This window comes from Emydura macquarii, unplaced genomic scaffold, assembly GCF_026122565.2.
Source record: "Emydura macquarii macquarii isolate MOO-44397 ecotype Brisbane River unplaced genomic scaffold, CSIRO-AGI_Emac_v2 contig_1363, whole genome shotgun sequence".
Classification (NCBI taxonomy): Eukaryota; Metazoa; Chordata; order Testudines; family Chelidae; genus Emydura; species Emydura macquarii.
The window spans coordinates 20,443,006-20,457,445 of NW_027131500.1; the positions used below are offsets into that span (position 1 = coordinate 20,443,006).

A 14,440-nucleotide genomic window follows, 5' to 3' on the forward strand; every position below is an offset into this window, starting at 1 on the left:
GGGGGAAAACATAAAACTTTCACCCAAATGGGGACACAAGGTCAAAAATTCTAAATTTTTCACACGAGGGAAAAAGAAAAAGAATTTCTATTTTGGGATAGCCAAACTGGAAGTTGTCCACTTACTCCTGGGAAGCCTGGACTCCCCAGCAGTCTGCCAGGTAGGTTGCCAAGGAGTCAAGGGCAGAAACCTGCCTGATTTCCATCAGAAATTTCCAGTCAGGTCTATTGCAGACACATACACAGAACCTTCTCTCAGGGGATCTCAAGGTATTTTACAGACATTAATTTAAGATACTTCATATTTCCTGAGATATACTGAATCTCCATTTTACAAATGTGGAAAGAAAGCAAGCACAAAGCTGAAGACAAAGATGCAGCCAGGATTAGAACTCGGGGGTTGCTAGCTTCCGGATCTATGCTCCAGATCATACACTGCCTCATAAAAGTACAGTTTAGTCAGGTATTGAATTAATGTTTGCTGTAGAATTATACAATTCAAGCCTTCAGGTTGAAGTCTGTACACAGCCCCAGGCACTATACGTTTTCTTCTATACTCAGCATGAATACAACATGCTTATTCACAAGCGCCTAAGAGAAATGGGGTCTCAGGTTTGTAAAGCAAGTTCATATATTACAAGAATGGGGTGGTCCAGTATTTTGAATGTATGTATAAACCCTATAGTAGAGTGTGTGTTATTGAGGGAGGCTTTCAAGGATAGAAAGGGAGGAGGTGATGCAAAAATGGGGAAATGTAGTCTGTAGAGGAAGCCAGGGCCACTAGTAATCTTCACTAGTGTACATGGTACCAGATCTGGAAAGAAAGGCACTATATATCAACCCAACATATCTAGAAGTCATTCTATAGAGCAGCAACAACAGTAACATGACATTATTTTTAAAACATGCTCTGTCGATTGATCTCTTAAAAGTAATATATACGCATTTATCTAGTTGAACATTATATTGACAAATGCAAAAAAATTATAAAAATCAATTCATAAAAACTTCTAAACCTGACGGCACACTGCAGGCAAAGTTCTGCTTACAAATGAAAATGGATCCCTGAAAGCTATGGTAAACATCTTATAAAGATCTCAGTTTTAATGCCAAGCTCTGTGAACATGCTTCAATGCTTCAAAAAAGTCCCAAGTCTCTTTCTAACAATAAGTTCTCAGTTTCCTTTGCTTACCTGGCTGCATCATGAACATGCTGTAATTTTTCTGAAAAGGTTAGAAGAACCACATCTTTCTTTTGGGCTTCCTAAAATTAAAAAAAAAAAAAAAAAAAGAAAACAATGTCCCTTTAACATTCCATTACCCTGCTAAAGTCTAAATAAAGACCATTTTTAAAGTTTTGGGAAAGGCACTTAGTTTCTCTATTACACTGCTGTGAGGTTCTAGTTTTCCTTCAGTTCAACTGAGTGAATTATTTGAAAAAAGCCTCACTTAAAGGTGGACAAGGATCAGACCTAGAGAGAGATTAAACAACAATTTCCATTTCACAGAGCACAGATAATAGTACCTTCTTCCACTGAATACAATCCATGTGCTTTAAGAAAGACTGTTAGATCAGGGCAATTGACTAATGCCCATTGTTTGGGCTAATACAATATTTCCTGCCTAAACATCACCTAATAGTCTTCTGTTAGTTGAAGGTGTCTTGCTGATGTGAAAGCTGTTAAACCAGTTTGCACACAAACAACCAAAAAGTCACAAGTGGAGGTATTTCAATCTGTTCCCTTGCATGGAGGGAAGAAAAATTTAGTCAAGACAGCTTACCCCAGGTGTGCGTCAAATTCATTCCAATTCGAAAAGGAAAAGAAAAAAGGAAAAAAAAAAAAAAAAACCCCGTGAAGGAGTTGCAACAGATTTTGATAGCTTTAAAATAGCTATCTAATGAGTCAAGTACCGTGATGAAATAGGTCATTTCTCTTCAGAAGTTTTAGTAAAAAAAAATATCAGTTTTTATCAAAATGGACATTCCTTTAATAGAGTAGCCCAGGACTGGAATAGTCAGGGGGATGTTACACTTGAAGCAGGGGCATGTGCAGAAATTTAACTTTGACCCCTTTTGGGGGAGGGAGAGGGCATGTTTTCTGCCACCCCCCAGCCCGGGAGTAGCTCACTCTTCCCCCCACAACCACCACCACCACCATAGCCGGAGGAGTTCTGTACCCCTAACGATTATTTGGGGGAGGAGGTATGCCCCTGCTTACCCTGCCTTGTGCACACATTTCACTTGAAGAGCTAGATGAGTGAATATTTTTTTTTTTTTTTTTTTTTTTTTTAACATAGTACCAGACAGTTTCTGCTGAAGGTTTAACTAGTCTTTATGTTTGTTCAGCTTTCTGTGGGTGGGATCACAGGTAGGCTAGTGGAAGGTGTGGAGGCAAAGAGGGAAGGGTTAAGGACTGGAGACTTAAGGTTCACCCACTTATTGTCTGGCATGTACTTCTTCCACCCAACTAAAATAAACTATCAGTCTCCATGCCCCCCCCCCTTCCACCCATTAGAGTAGAACCGTTATTCTTAGAGATGGTAGTTTTTACATACCAAAGCAACAAAATGCAGCAGATTCATCCCAGGTTTGTTTGCTTTTGTGTCTGCCAGCTTGAGCAGTGACGAAAGTTTAAAGCCAACTGCATTGCCAGCATAACCCCCCTAAAGAGAAAGAGACAGAGAAGGCATGTAACATCAGTAGACTGCAATAGTGGATCAGGCCTCTCCATTTTGATGCTCACTTACTGCATTCATAATATTCCCAGCCTGAAGGACCAAGTGTAATATGGAATGTAGTTCCTCACATGACATTAACTCTGTAGAGAAACAAAGAGAAAATTGCTGTCTGGAGGTTGTTTGTTTAGAAAGATACACACTGCATACATTGGTAACTGACAATCTATGTACAAAGTCCATTTCACCCCCAAGGTCATAAAGGTGTGAATTTTTTATTTTTACAGGAAACTACAATTAACTGAAACGTGATGGGAGAAAATGATATTATATAATTCAAAGTCACAGGCACAGTCGGCAAATCACAAGTACATGTTCAGACCTTAGCTCTGCAAGCATCATGTTTCCAAGGCAACCGCCAGTAGCTCATGGAACATTTAGGTTCTAATCTTACCCGATGCTGAGTCTCTCATGAGAGTTACCAAGCACCCTCACTTCCCACTAACTTCAGAGTGAAGCAAGTGTGCTCAGCACCTTGCAGGAATTGTTCAGTGTCTGACAGGATTGGGACCTTGATGACTAAAGTTTGTATATAAAAATAACTGGTTGGGTCTGGAAAGGTGTAAGGAAAGTACAACTTTCCTTACTAACCCTTCACCCCCACTTCCACCCTGCAGATTTTCAAAAGACACTGCATTACAATAAACACAATTCTGAGACACCAAAGATAGAGCATACAGCTACATTAAAACATGATACAGGCAGTAAAATGAAATTAAACTTCTTTATAAAGCTCTCATAACAAAAGCTTGTTTCCTACATATTCTATATTTGCACAACAGTACTTTATATGAAAATATACATGAACATTTTCAACAAAATTCAACTTAACATGCATGCGTATGCTTAGAAACCATCATGATAAGTACCATAGAAATAAGAGAAACAGAGAGATGAAGCTGTGAAGAGTAAATAAACTAATATTCTACAAGTGCTGTAGAGGTAACAGATCTTTGCAAATTTGCCAGGTATTCATAGCATGGGAATAAACACTATAAAGTATTTTAAACGGTTTGATGAATATATAGCCATTCATAGTAAAATACGGAACCCTAAAATTATAGAAGCCTTAAAATAAACACACTTGCAATCACTGCACTTTGAACACCCCCCCCCCTTTCTTTTTAAGATCAGCCATTATACTGCTCCAAAATTAGCATTATTTAGGTTATACTGTATTTAACTGTTTACTGCAACATGCTAATCTGTCATTATGGAAGCAATCATCTCCTCATACTACTTTGCTCTCAGTGTTAGCAGCCTGCCAAAACATAAGTTAATTAAATATGTTTTGATATAATAAGGTTTATACAAGGAAGCACATAGCACTTTTGAGCAAGAGGCAGGAAATAATACAGACGTTTATAAACTAAGAGAAGTCAGCCTAAAAAATGACACACGGGAAGAGCCCATCTACACTACAATTGCTACTTGTCAAGTGACAATTAAAACATAGCTCCAATTTTGCAATGTAGATGGGCCTTTCTCAATTGATTTACTTCTAAGTCCCCAGTTCCATCCTCAGCATTAGCAAGATATAGTAGGCTTTTTTTGCCAAAAATTTACAGTCTTTACTACTACCAATTCAGCTCTTCCAGTGGAAGCATTAGTGTAGACAAGGCTTGTTCAACTGGACACTGACTATTGTGTTGTCTAACTCTGCTTGAGGCAGGTGTGAGCAATGCTCCTGTGGTTGTCAGTATGTTTACAGTACTCCCACACTAAGGATCAGAGTAAATGGGCAACATAGGGAGTAGGTGAAGGACAGAATGATAGGATGGAGCAAATCAGAAAGTTAATTATTTTACAATAGATTAAGAGAGAGATAGGAAGCCAGGAAGGTGGCAGAAGGCAGGACTTAATTAGGGTTTGGGACCAAAGGCGCAACATATCACCGACCAGTGAAAGTTCGAGAATTGGGAGTTAAGAATAACAGAAGGAAATGGAACTACAAGAGATGATATGAGAATTCATTATAAGGATTTCAGTAAAGCAATATTGCCATCTTACAGACAGCCCTACCATAGAGGAACGTGAAAGGGATCAAGATTTTTGACCCTGGGAGCAGAGTAAAGATTCAACAGACACACCCTTATGGAATGTGTCAGAGTTAGCTTCCTTTAAATAGCTACTAGGTACCTGAAATTCAAGATCTAGTCTCTATAATGCAGATTGATTAATCTACATGCAAAAACAAGAATATAATGCATGTCACAACATGTTTAATTACCTTTTGTAGCTGCTCTTATAATTGCCATGTCTTTCTGCAGAGTAGTACAAGAAGGTGTGAATTCTCTCTTCAGCACCATAGCTTCAATCCGAAGAGCATAGCTGGAATATGAACACACTAAGCTTTAAAACAGAGAGCCAAAAAAGAGAGATTGCCATGAATAGAATAAACCTAGTACTTCCTTACTTTGGCACCTGGATTAGTAAATACATAAAGTAATCAGCTTGACACAGTTTTGCTACATCTCCATCAAAGGCTTTTAATTTCTTTACCTAGAAAAGAGACAGAGACACTAATAAACAATTTAAACAAAGGTTAAGATTAAAAACAAAAGGAAAAAGATACACCTTTACTGAAGAGAAGCAAATTAGAGGCCTTGTCTACACAAGCACTTGAAAAAACACCCCATTCCCCCCCGAGCGACATAAGTTTTGCCAACATAAGCACTTGTGTGGACAGCGCTATGTCAGCTGGAGACACTCTCCTGCCGACATAGCTACCACCACTCATTCAGGTGGTTTTATTATGTCAGCGGGAGAGCTCTCTCCCATCAATATAATGCAGCTACACAAGCGCTTATGCCGGCAAAATTTATGTCACTCAGGTGGGTGTTTTTTCACACCCCGGCACAACAAAAGTTTTGCCAGCATAAGTGCTAGTGTAGAAAAGGCCTAACAAAGCATTACAGTCAATTTAGTGACTTGCTTTAGGGAAGTCTTGAAATCAGAGCCCCCTTTCAGAAAAATGAAAACCAACTTCACCTCCTTCAATCCCAACTTGTTAGCAATACAGCACAGGGGGAAACTGGCACACTGTCACTGTCAATATGCTTAATGCACCTCCGCAACTAGTCCTTTGTGCCATCCAGCCGGTGCGTGCTCACTGATTTAGGGCAACAAACAGACAAGGACATGGTCATGATGTTTGGGAGAGCGGTGCCCCAGTTTCCACAAGAATTAGGTTCTTTCATTTTGATTGTTTCATTTGCGATTCTCCATTGTAAGTGGGTGAATTTCCTGTCTGACCGGTGCCAGCTATTCAGGTGATTACAATTCTGGCATGCTGGATGCATGCATGAAAGCTAACAGTGTTCAGTGCTTACAGAACTAAAATAATCTAGCAGTTTGTAATAAGCGTTATAGTTAAGTGCAACATATTTTCTCTAAAGTTCTCTTTTGGGGTGAAACCCCACATTCTTGGTCTCAGTCCAAATGTGAATTTGTGGGGGTTTTATTTTATTGAAGTCAAATCCATTTTAAAGTTGAGTGTGTGTGACTGGAAAGATTAAATTTAAATTTAAGGGGGGAGGGGGGGGGAGAAACAAAAAAAGCTCAATTTCAGATCTTCACAAGGCTAGCCCTCCATGAGGACTGGTCACTTACACAGGTTTGAAAAAAATAAAATAATTGAAGATACAGTGGTACAACCAGGGTTCCCTAACACGGTTATATCTGATGCATACCAGGGCCTTAAAAATATACTACATAGTTTAAGTGTCAGAATCTCATGGCACTGTGCACACATCACACAAACATCCAGAACCATCCTTATCCCAAATACAGATATTATTATGAGTAAACGCAGCAGATACCCCCTGATACACATTTGTCATCTGTACTCCCCCTTCCATCATGGCTGCATCAACATCCATACGCACTCTGGAAGCCACAGATATAGACACACCACTTGTTAGTACACAAGCACCCACGCACACAGTGCAGATGTACACGTACCCTTGTTGAAGCACAACAGCAATTTGTCCAGGTAAGTTTTAAGAATGTTTCACAATGTGTAGAAATCGTGCATAAAATCAGAGCCCACATCCAGTTATCCTTATCCATCTTCCCCCACACAAGCTTCATATCTAGTCTCACCCTGACATTTATCTCATATCCCACGTGATTTAGACCTCTCTTTAGACAACTCCATCCTCTTTCCCCTTTCTCCATATCACACCTCCACTCACTGCCAACCACATGTAGACAACAAGGCCAGCATTCAGTTTTGTAGGGACCACCATACCTGTCCTGGAGAGGAATTGTTCAGACCATAGCAGAGTTTCTTTTCCATTCCCACTGCCACATCAGGACATCAACCATTCATAGGCTGCAGTGATTCAGCACAGGATCACAAGCCTCTCAGAACATCCAGGCTCCAACTGAATCATTTCAAAGGCTTTTGCCTAAGGTTGGCACAGCTGCATGTGGATTACACACCCGCCCTTCAGACATTAGTGTTCTTTTCTTTCTTTTTTAAGGGCAGGGAACAGTCTTATTTTTAATTTTAAAAGATTCTGTATGAAAAAGATCTTAAGACTTCTGTCACTGTACTTCTTTATGACATTAAGACAAAGGATCCTATCCCTCCAGAAAAAGGGGAAAAAAATGGGGGGGGGGGGGTTATCCTGCTTGATTTCACAGTAAAAATTCAAGATTTGTTGTTATGGAAGACATCAGAGCTTTAATTAAATTATGGACTTTTACAAAAAAAGATTTCCCACACCCCAAATGACAGAAAAGGACCCTTTTTCATCACTGTGTTAAGCCTGCTGAAGAGCTGGGTAAACTTAATATAATGGTAAACAGACTGGAAGCTGCTGGAGCTTTGTCTACACTAGAGCTCGCACTATAATACATACACTGAAGGATTCATCCCTCCCCCACCCCACCAGAGTTTCTTTGTGAAGACACGGCCATACATGATAGAAGAACTAATTAAGTTATGACACCACAGGAATCAAGAGACTGAAAGCTGAGTAAAATGATAGGTGAAAAGATATTTAGTCAGATGTTTATTTTTGTGAACTCCCAGTGGCTAATGAACAAGCGAAAGGATTGCTTTGTTGAAGATTTAACCCTTGCCTCTTCAATTAAAAAGCAAGTTTCACCAATAAGCCAATTCCAGATGCCCAGGAAGTGTGTTTTGTTTTGTTTTACTGTAGACACATAGGAAAGTATAAAGGGCTGAAAAAACAGAGGAAGTAAAATTTTAAACATCAGAAATGCAGGCTCTACCTAACCTGAAGGTGGATCTGGTAAAAGGTTTTTTGCACAAAAAATTAATCAGAAACTGCAATTTTGTTAAAAATCAGCATTTTCTGCAGATAAATGTTGATTTCAACATTTTCTGAATTTTAAAACAAAGATTTATTTGTTTCCAGTCCACATTTCAAAATGAATTCTTTCCTTTAGGCACAGCATTATGACTTTTGGAAACTGAATATTTTTTTACCTCTTTTGGAAACTGAATATTTTTTTACCCTCACCCCCACCATTTTTACATCGGAAAAAGAAATAGGAGTGTAGATGGCATATTAAAAAAAAAGTGTGCAAGGTGGAGAGGAATCAAAAGACCAAAAATGGAAAGCTAAAACTTTTCAGTTTCCAAAAACTGAAACTACATTTCAAGTTGAAACAAAGTGGGGGGGAAAAACCTGTTGATTCAAAATGAAAATGCCTATGAAAACCCAACATTTTTGTCAAAAAGCAATAAAGCTTCTATTTCTTTAGTTACAACAAAGATATACCAAGAAAGTGAATCCTGATTAGAGAAGTGAGTTGCATTCACACTACTTAAAATTGTCTAACCCAAATTTAACTCAAAAACAAAAAAGAAAAAATTCCTTCTAAAGCCCCTAATTTTCAATCACAGTTGTCCAAGAAATCAGCCAACAAAAACAGAAAAGACCAGACTCGACATTCTTAATATGTCTAAGGTATTAAACAAAAAACCCCAAATACCTATTCTAGTACATCAGAAATCAGCAAAAAAAAAAAAAAAAAAAAAAAAAAAGGCATACCACTTGTGTAGCCTTTACAGGTATCCTTTAACCTAACCCTCAGAAAAAGTGGTTCATAGCCAAAACAAGAGAGTTGTGAACTCACCCATCTATTTCAAAGTTTGCATGAAAAGCATTTAATGATATGGCTACACAGAAAATAAAATCCCATGGCTGGCCTGTGCCAGCCAACTCAGGCTCACAGGCTTCTCAGGCTATGGGGCTGAGGCTGGACATCTACACAGCAATGAAACAGCCCTGCCGCCCCAGCCCGAGTCAGCTGGCATGGGCCAGCTGCAGGTTTTTCTTTGCTGTGTAGACATACCCTTAGTGCTGTTCAGGCAGATTTCCCTCTTCAAAAACAAGACATTACAGTTGAAGACTATAAATGCAACTTTAAAATGTAAAATGCAGAACAGCCAGGAAGCAAACCAGTTCATGTTCTCAGAGTAGCATCAAGTCACTCCGATTACACACACTGCATTTAATATAAATTTGACGGTAACTAGCAATCAAGGTTATCCATGTGGAATGTGGGCTGTTAATGTTACAAGGCTAATTTAAAATTTGTTTTTTTTAATTTCTCAAGGCATTTTTTGCAGATATTGGGTAAGATCCTCACGCCTTCTCTAGCCCCATTACACTAGGAAAGAAGACTGGAGCAGTACCAGGGGTTCCTAGAAGCCCTGGTTCCACCCCAGGAAGGATTAGTCTTTCAGATGCACTTTATCTCTTCTAAAGACCCACTCACAAGAGCTGGCATTGGAGGCAGGGCTGAAAGAGGAGTGCTGAGGAAGGGCTACAGCTGTGCAAAGATTCTGGACAGACCTGCAGCTCATACGCAGTACTGGTGCTAGCACATTGGGAACCCTAAACAAGAATATTTTGGGCCTTCCCCTCCAGCCACCCCAACCCCCTAATAATTAATAGGAAGCCCCTTTGAGCTTCGTGGGACCTTAAGTAATTGGTTAGTCTGCTTATGCCAAGTGCCGGCTCCGCCCATAGGGCAGACAGACTGCTCTAACTTAGACAGTCAAGATGCCTCTCTCTAAACCCAGGAGACCAGCCCCCAGATTAAATAGCCCAATATTAGTCACCTGAGCCCATCTCCCCCTGGACTTCATGTTCTTTGCTGCACTTCTTAGGGAAAAAGCACAGAATCTCACCCATTAAAGTTGCAATACCCATGCAAGGAAGATATTAGTAACAAAATTTTACAAATGGGGAGGACAAAAACAAAGAGAAGCTAAAGGATCCTTTCTGCATTTTATAATCTACTGTGTTACATTTCATATAAGTCTTGCAATGTAGAAGACTGGACAGTGTATTAACTAGGTCATAAAATTATAACAATCTGGAGGAAATCTAAGACAATAGCTAAGACAAAAAATTTTCCTGTACACACGTTTCTTTGCTATAGCTATTACATATTTTACAGTTTTAAAAGATTCAGTCATTCTATAATGAAGCAGAAAAAAAACACCACAACTTGAATGACTAGTCACACTACACATAGCCAAAAAGAACTATTTGTTTGCGTACTGACAGGCTGCAGATTGTTAATCTACATTGTGTTGCCAACCCCAAGAGTTCAGGAATAACGAACTCCAAATAATAAGTAATGATAATTAGCTTTAAGTCTTGAGGTTTAAAAAAAATGAAACGTTTTGCCTTTTGCTTTTTTAGCCACTAGGCATCATATTTTCAAGCTTCTCCCTGCAATCACAAGGGCTAGAAAAAATTTTCACACAGAAGTCAAAATGCTCCCTTAGTCACATGACTCCAGGAGATGGGGCTCTAATTAAATATTATAACAGCCAGAAATAATGAGAGTGGCAACACCACACACTATTAGTCATATACTTAACAGACATACCAATAGTCTTTGGATAGGTTCACGAATGATTTGAGAATATAAGAGCTAAAATCTTTTTTAAAAAAATCACACACACACACACACACACCCCACTCAACACACAGGTCAGCCACTCTGTCTAAGCACCACAGAAGGTTTTCTGTCAATGGTATGCAGTCACATAATTAAAAGGATATTTTAATGCATGCGTACAAGACAGCATAGTTAAGAAATGAAAAATTGAGCATGAAGTTTGAGTTGCACACTGAGATGCTGTTAATTTTTCATTTGTTTTTTTAGATGGATTATATGTTTGCAATGGCCATGAGCACACAGATTTCACATACACGCAGCTCTTACATATGTAATCCACCCTCACTTTAAAGATTGTTATGAAATGTAGAAAGTCTGACCTCATTTGGTTTGAAGACATCCATCACAAATATTTAATTATTTTTCAGAGCCAGGATAGCCAGTAGATAAGCAACTTTCCATCAGAAACATGCATTAAACTTTATCTTATGAACACAGGACAACTATGCAAAGCTCCTGAACGAGAGTACAGAGTCCTTGACTGAAATTGTATCAGTACCACTCATCCTTGGATGCATACACTTGTAATAAATCAGAGTGAATTACTCCATCTCAAGAAGAGGCAGCAGTACACAATAAAATAGATGAATAGGATAAGTATCCTCCATTTTTCCATGTTTCTTCATCACTGTGAACATACATGGCACTTTAAAAAATGAGGCCCCTTTCCCACGGTGTTTACAGGCTAGTTCAAACAATGATACATGGGAAAGCAGCTAAAGTGCAAGGAATGGAGACACCACATGTGAAATGGCCCTCCCCATGCCTGTGCAATATAGCAAGTAGCTCAGAAAAGGAGACAAAGGGTGAAGTGAAAAGAAGACTACACCTGACTGAAGAGGTAAACAAGGATGTAGGAGGAGATGAAAGATATAAAGGAGAGGCAGAGTCATATACAGCACTGAAGGAAAGGAAGAAGAGACTGAATTTTATGTGGAAATGGAGAAAAGATTTGAAGGGAGTGGAGCAGGCAGAGAGAAGTTTTCCAGGTGAGAGATTACTCGTGTTTTAAGACACAGAACAAGCAAACAATTTTTTAGGCATTATAAAGAAGGATTAACAGGATGTGTTGATAAACCTGGGCAAACGTGTGTGGGTGAGTTGATGAACAGGCTAGACCATAGTTTCTCAACCTGTGGTATGCGTACCCCTGGGGGTACGCAGCGAAAAACCCCAGTGAAGGGAGACGGCTGGCAGCCACCGACTTCTGGGAAAGCCAGGCAGCAGCCTACTGCTTCCCGCCCGGTCTCACCTCCTAGCTGGGAGGTGGGCAGCAGCCGCCCCAGTCCTGGGAAGCTGGGCAGCAGCTGCCAGCTTATTGGGATGCTGGGTGGCAGCCATTGGTTTCAGCATCAACTGCTGGCATTTTGGGAATCCGGGCGGCTGGTCCCAGATCCCAGGTGGGAGCCCAGTGGCAGCCTCCTGTGCCCTGCAAGCTGGGCTCGCAGCTGGGTGGCTGCCATCCGTGCCCCAGCTCTGAGCCAACAGACAGCCTCCCGTGCCCTGGCTTGACGACGGGCAGCAGCTGCCTGCCGCCTGCCCACATCCCCGGGTCCCAGCCTGCATGGAAGCCTCCTCCGCCCCAGCTCGGAGCAAGTGGCAGTCGCCCACCTCCTGGACTGGCAGCCAGGTGGCAGCTCCCCTCCCCCGCTCAAAGCCTGGTGCCCAGAAAGCCAGGTGGCGAGCCTAGTGGGTTGGCCAGTCCTGGAGCTGGGCTCTAACCACAGGCTTACTTGTCGATTTCACTGCTCTAGCTGAGCCCTGAAATTGATAACTATGACAGCCCCAGATTTTACCTGTATAAAAACGTTAAGAGGGGCCCACACACTGTGATTTGTCCCATGCCCGCACCCCTCTAGGGATGGCCATGGGGAGCGCTGCTATCCACTCTGGTGGGCCGCTAGTGCCTGCTCATACCTCACACATTCCCACCTGTGTGAGGAGAACACCACGTGACCCCACCATCAGGCCACAGTGATTGGCTGGCGTTGATCTTTGCTCCTATATGGAGGAAGGGGAGGAGGATGGAGGGGAGAAACAGCAGGGGGTTGTGATCTGCCACAGCCACACAGCACTGCAGAACTCAGAACTCTCCTGCTTTACGAGAAATACAGTCGTCCAGCAGTAAAGGGGAAAAAGATTGTACTTCTCATAGTGGAAAACTGAGTGTTGGGGTACTTATTAAAATTCTCAGAAGTTAGGGGGTACTTGCTACTTAGAAGGTTGAGAAACACTGGGCTAGACTATCCCAAAATGTGTACTTGGTATACAAACGGAACAGAATGTAGCATGGCAGCGGCTAACAACTATGTTCCGTAGACCCCCTTAACCCTTCCAATTTGGGCCTGTTGAGCAATGTGGTGGTATACATCAAAAATAGCTAGAAGATTCCCCCTGGTTTGGTCAGGATGCCAGGAAGAGTCATGGGAGATGAGCCCAGCTATGTAGCTGGAGTCTTTTTTTTTTTTTTTTTTTTTTTTTTTTTTAATTAAAGGAGAGGGCGTTAGGGAGGCTTTTTTCTATCAGAGATTGTTAGCATGGGAGACCAGCACTTTTCCTTCGATAAATATGCAGAAGACTGCCTTGACAAGAAACAGGCTGAGGAAGGAGGAAGAGACAGAGGGTTCCAAATACAGACTTTTCTTTCTTCTCCAGTGTTGAGAAATATGGTAGGGTAGTGAATGAATGAAGACCTATGGCAGGCAACTGGTGATTTGTTGTTTTTTTTTAAATTACATATCTAGAAAAATTTACAATTGTTTTTGCACCAGACTTCTGTCTTTGAGACCATTTTCTGTGGATGTCTGATAACCCTGCATATCCTCAGTACTTCACAGACCGTTGTGCAAAAGCCTGTAGTTTTAAACAGCAAATTTGAGAAATTTCACAAGCCTTTATCTGACCTTGAATGTGTCAATTTTGCAAATCACAAATTTGAAAATGTTCAAACATTTTCTGTTTGACAGAATCCTTCACAACATGCCAGTATTTCAATAATGCCCATATTTATAGTTTCACAAAAAACAGTGAACACAGTGCTATTTATACATAATTCTAATAGCTCCTATAGGTACCAAAAATGTTTAGTGTTAACACCTATTCAATGCATGTAAATAAAGCTATTACAATACAATTATAGTGGGAAAGGTGCAAGACATTTTGAAGACAACAAAATAAATTCTTACTGTATGTTTTGTTTGGGTAGCTAGCCTTTTTAAAAGTTGTTTCATTTTTAAAAAAAGCCCCCACAAAATGATGGAATAACTATCAGTGTGGAGTGATGGGGGAGGGACAAACTGTTAAGATATAAAACTTGCAGCGTAAATCAGGCTGGTGAATAAGGAAATACTGAGGTAATAGGGCTATTTATCAACACTTTCTAGGACACTGATAATATTACAGCATAAATCAAGTGCTGGTAGATTGTAAAGGTTGTGGGTCAAACTGAAAAGACCCCTGAAAAGAGAATTCAGAGTGGACCCCTTCACAGCCGTGACGTGGACTTTCAGTGCAAGGTTTGTATCACTCATCATGGAAACTGCAGAAAATCTCTGAAGTTCCAGCTTGTTGGGGGATGGGGATGGGCAGGACAGAAGACTGTTTAGAACATACCTGAGGATGGCTCCTCAACCCAACACACAAGACAAATCAAGAGTGCCCACAAGAAGGCATACATTATACAAGGTCCACATCAGGAATTCTAAGCTAAGAAGAATGGAAAACACGTTCTGCAAGAGACAGGCAGAAATT

General features: G+C 40.6%; 1 protein-coding gene across 2 annotated transcripts in view; it reads right to left on the minus strand.

Moving 5' to 3' along the window:
• FHDC1 (FH2 domain containing 1) overlaps positions 1–14,440 on the minus strand; it is a 51,082-nt gene that overhangs the window by 11,592 nt on the left and 25,050 nt on the right. For both annotated transcript variants that reach the window (XM_067551880.1, XM_067551881.1), the window contains exons 5-9: positions 5,151–5,236; positions 4,965–5,065; positions 2,747–2,817; positions 2,555–2,662; positions 1,192–1,262 (exon numbers count right to left, since the gene is read on the minus strand). In XM_067551880.1, the coding sequence (XP_067407981.1) occupies positions 1,192–1,262; positions 2,555–2,662; positions 2,747–2,817; positions 4,965–5,065; positions 5,151–5,236 (437 nt within the window). The remainder of the gene's footprint in view (positions 1–1,191; positions 1,263–2,554; positions 2,663–2,746; positions 2,818–4,964; positions 5,066–5,150; positions 5,237–14,440) is intronic.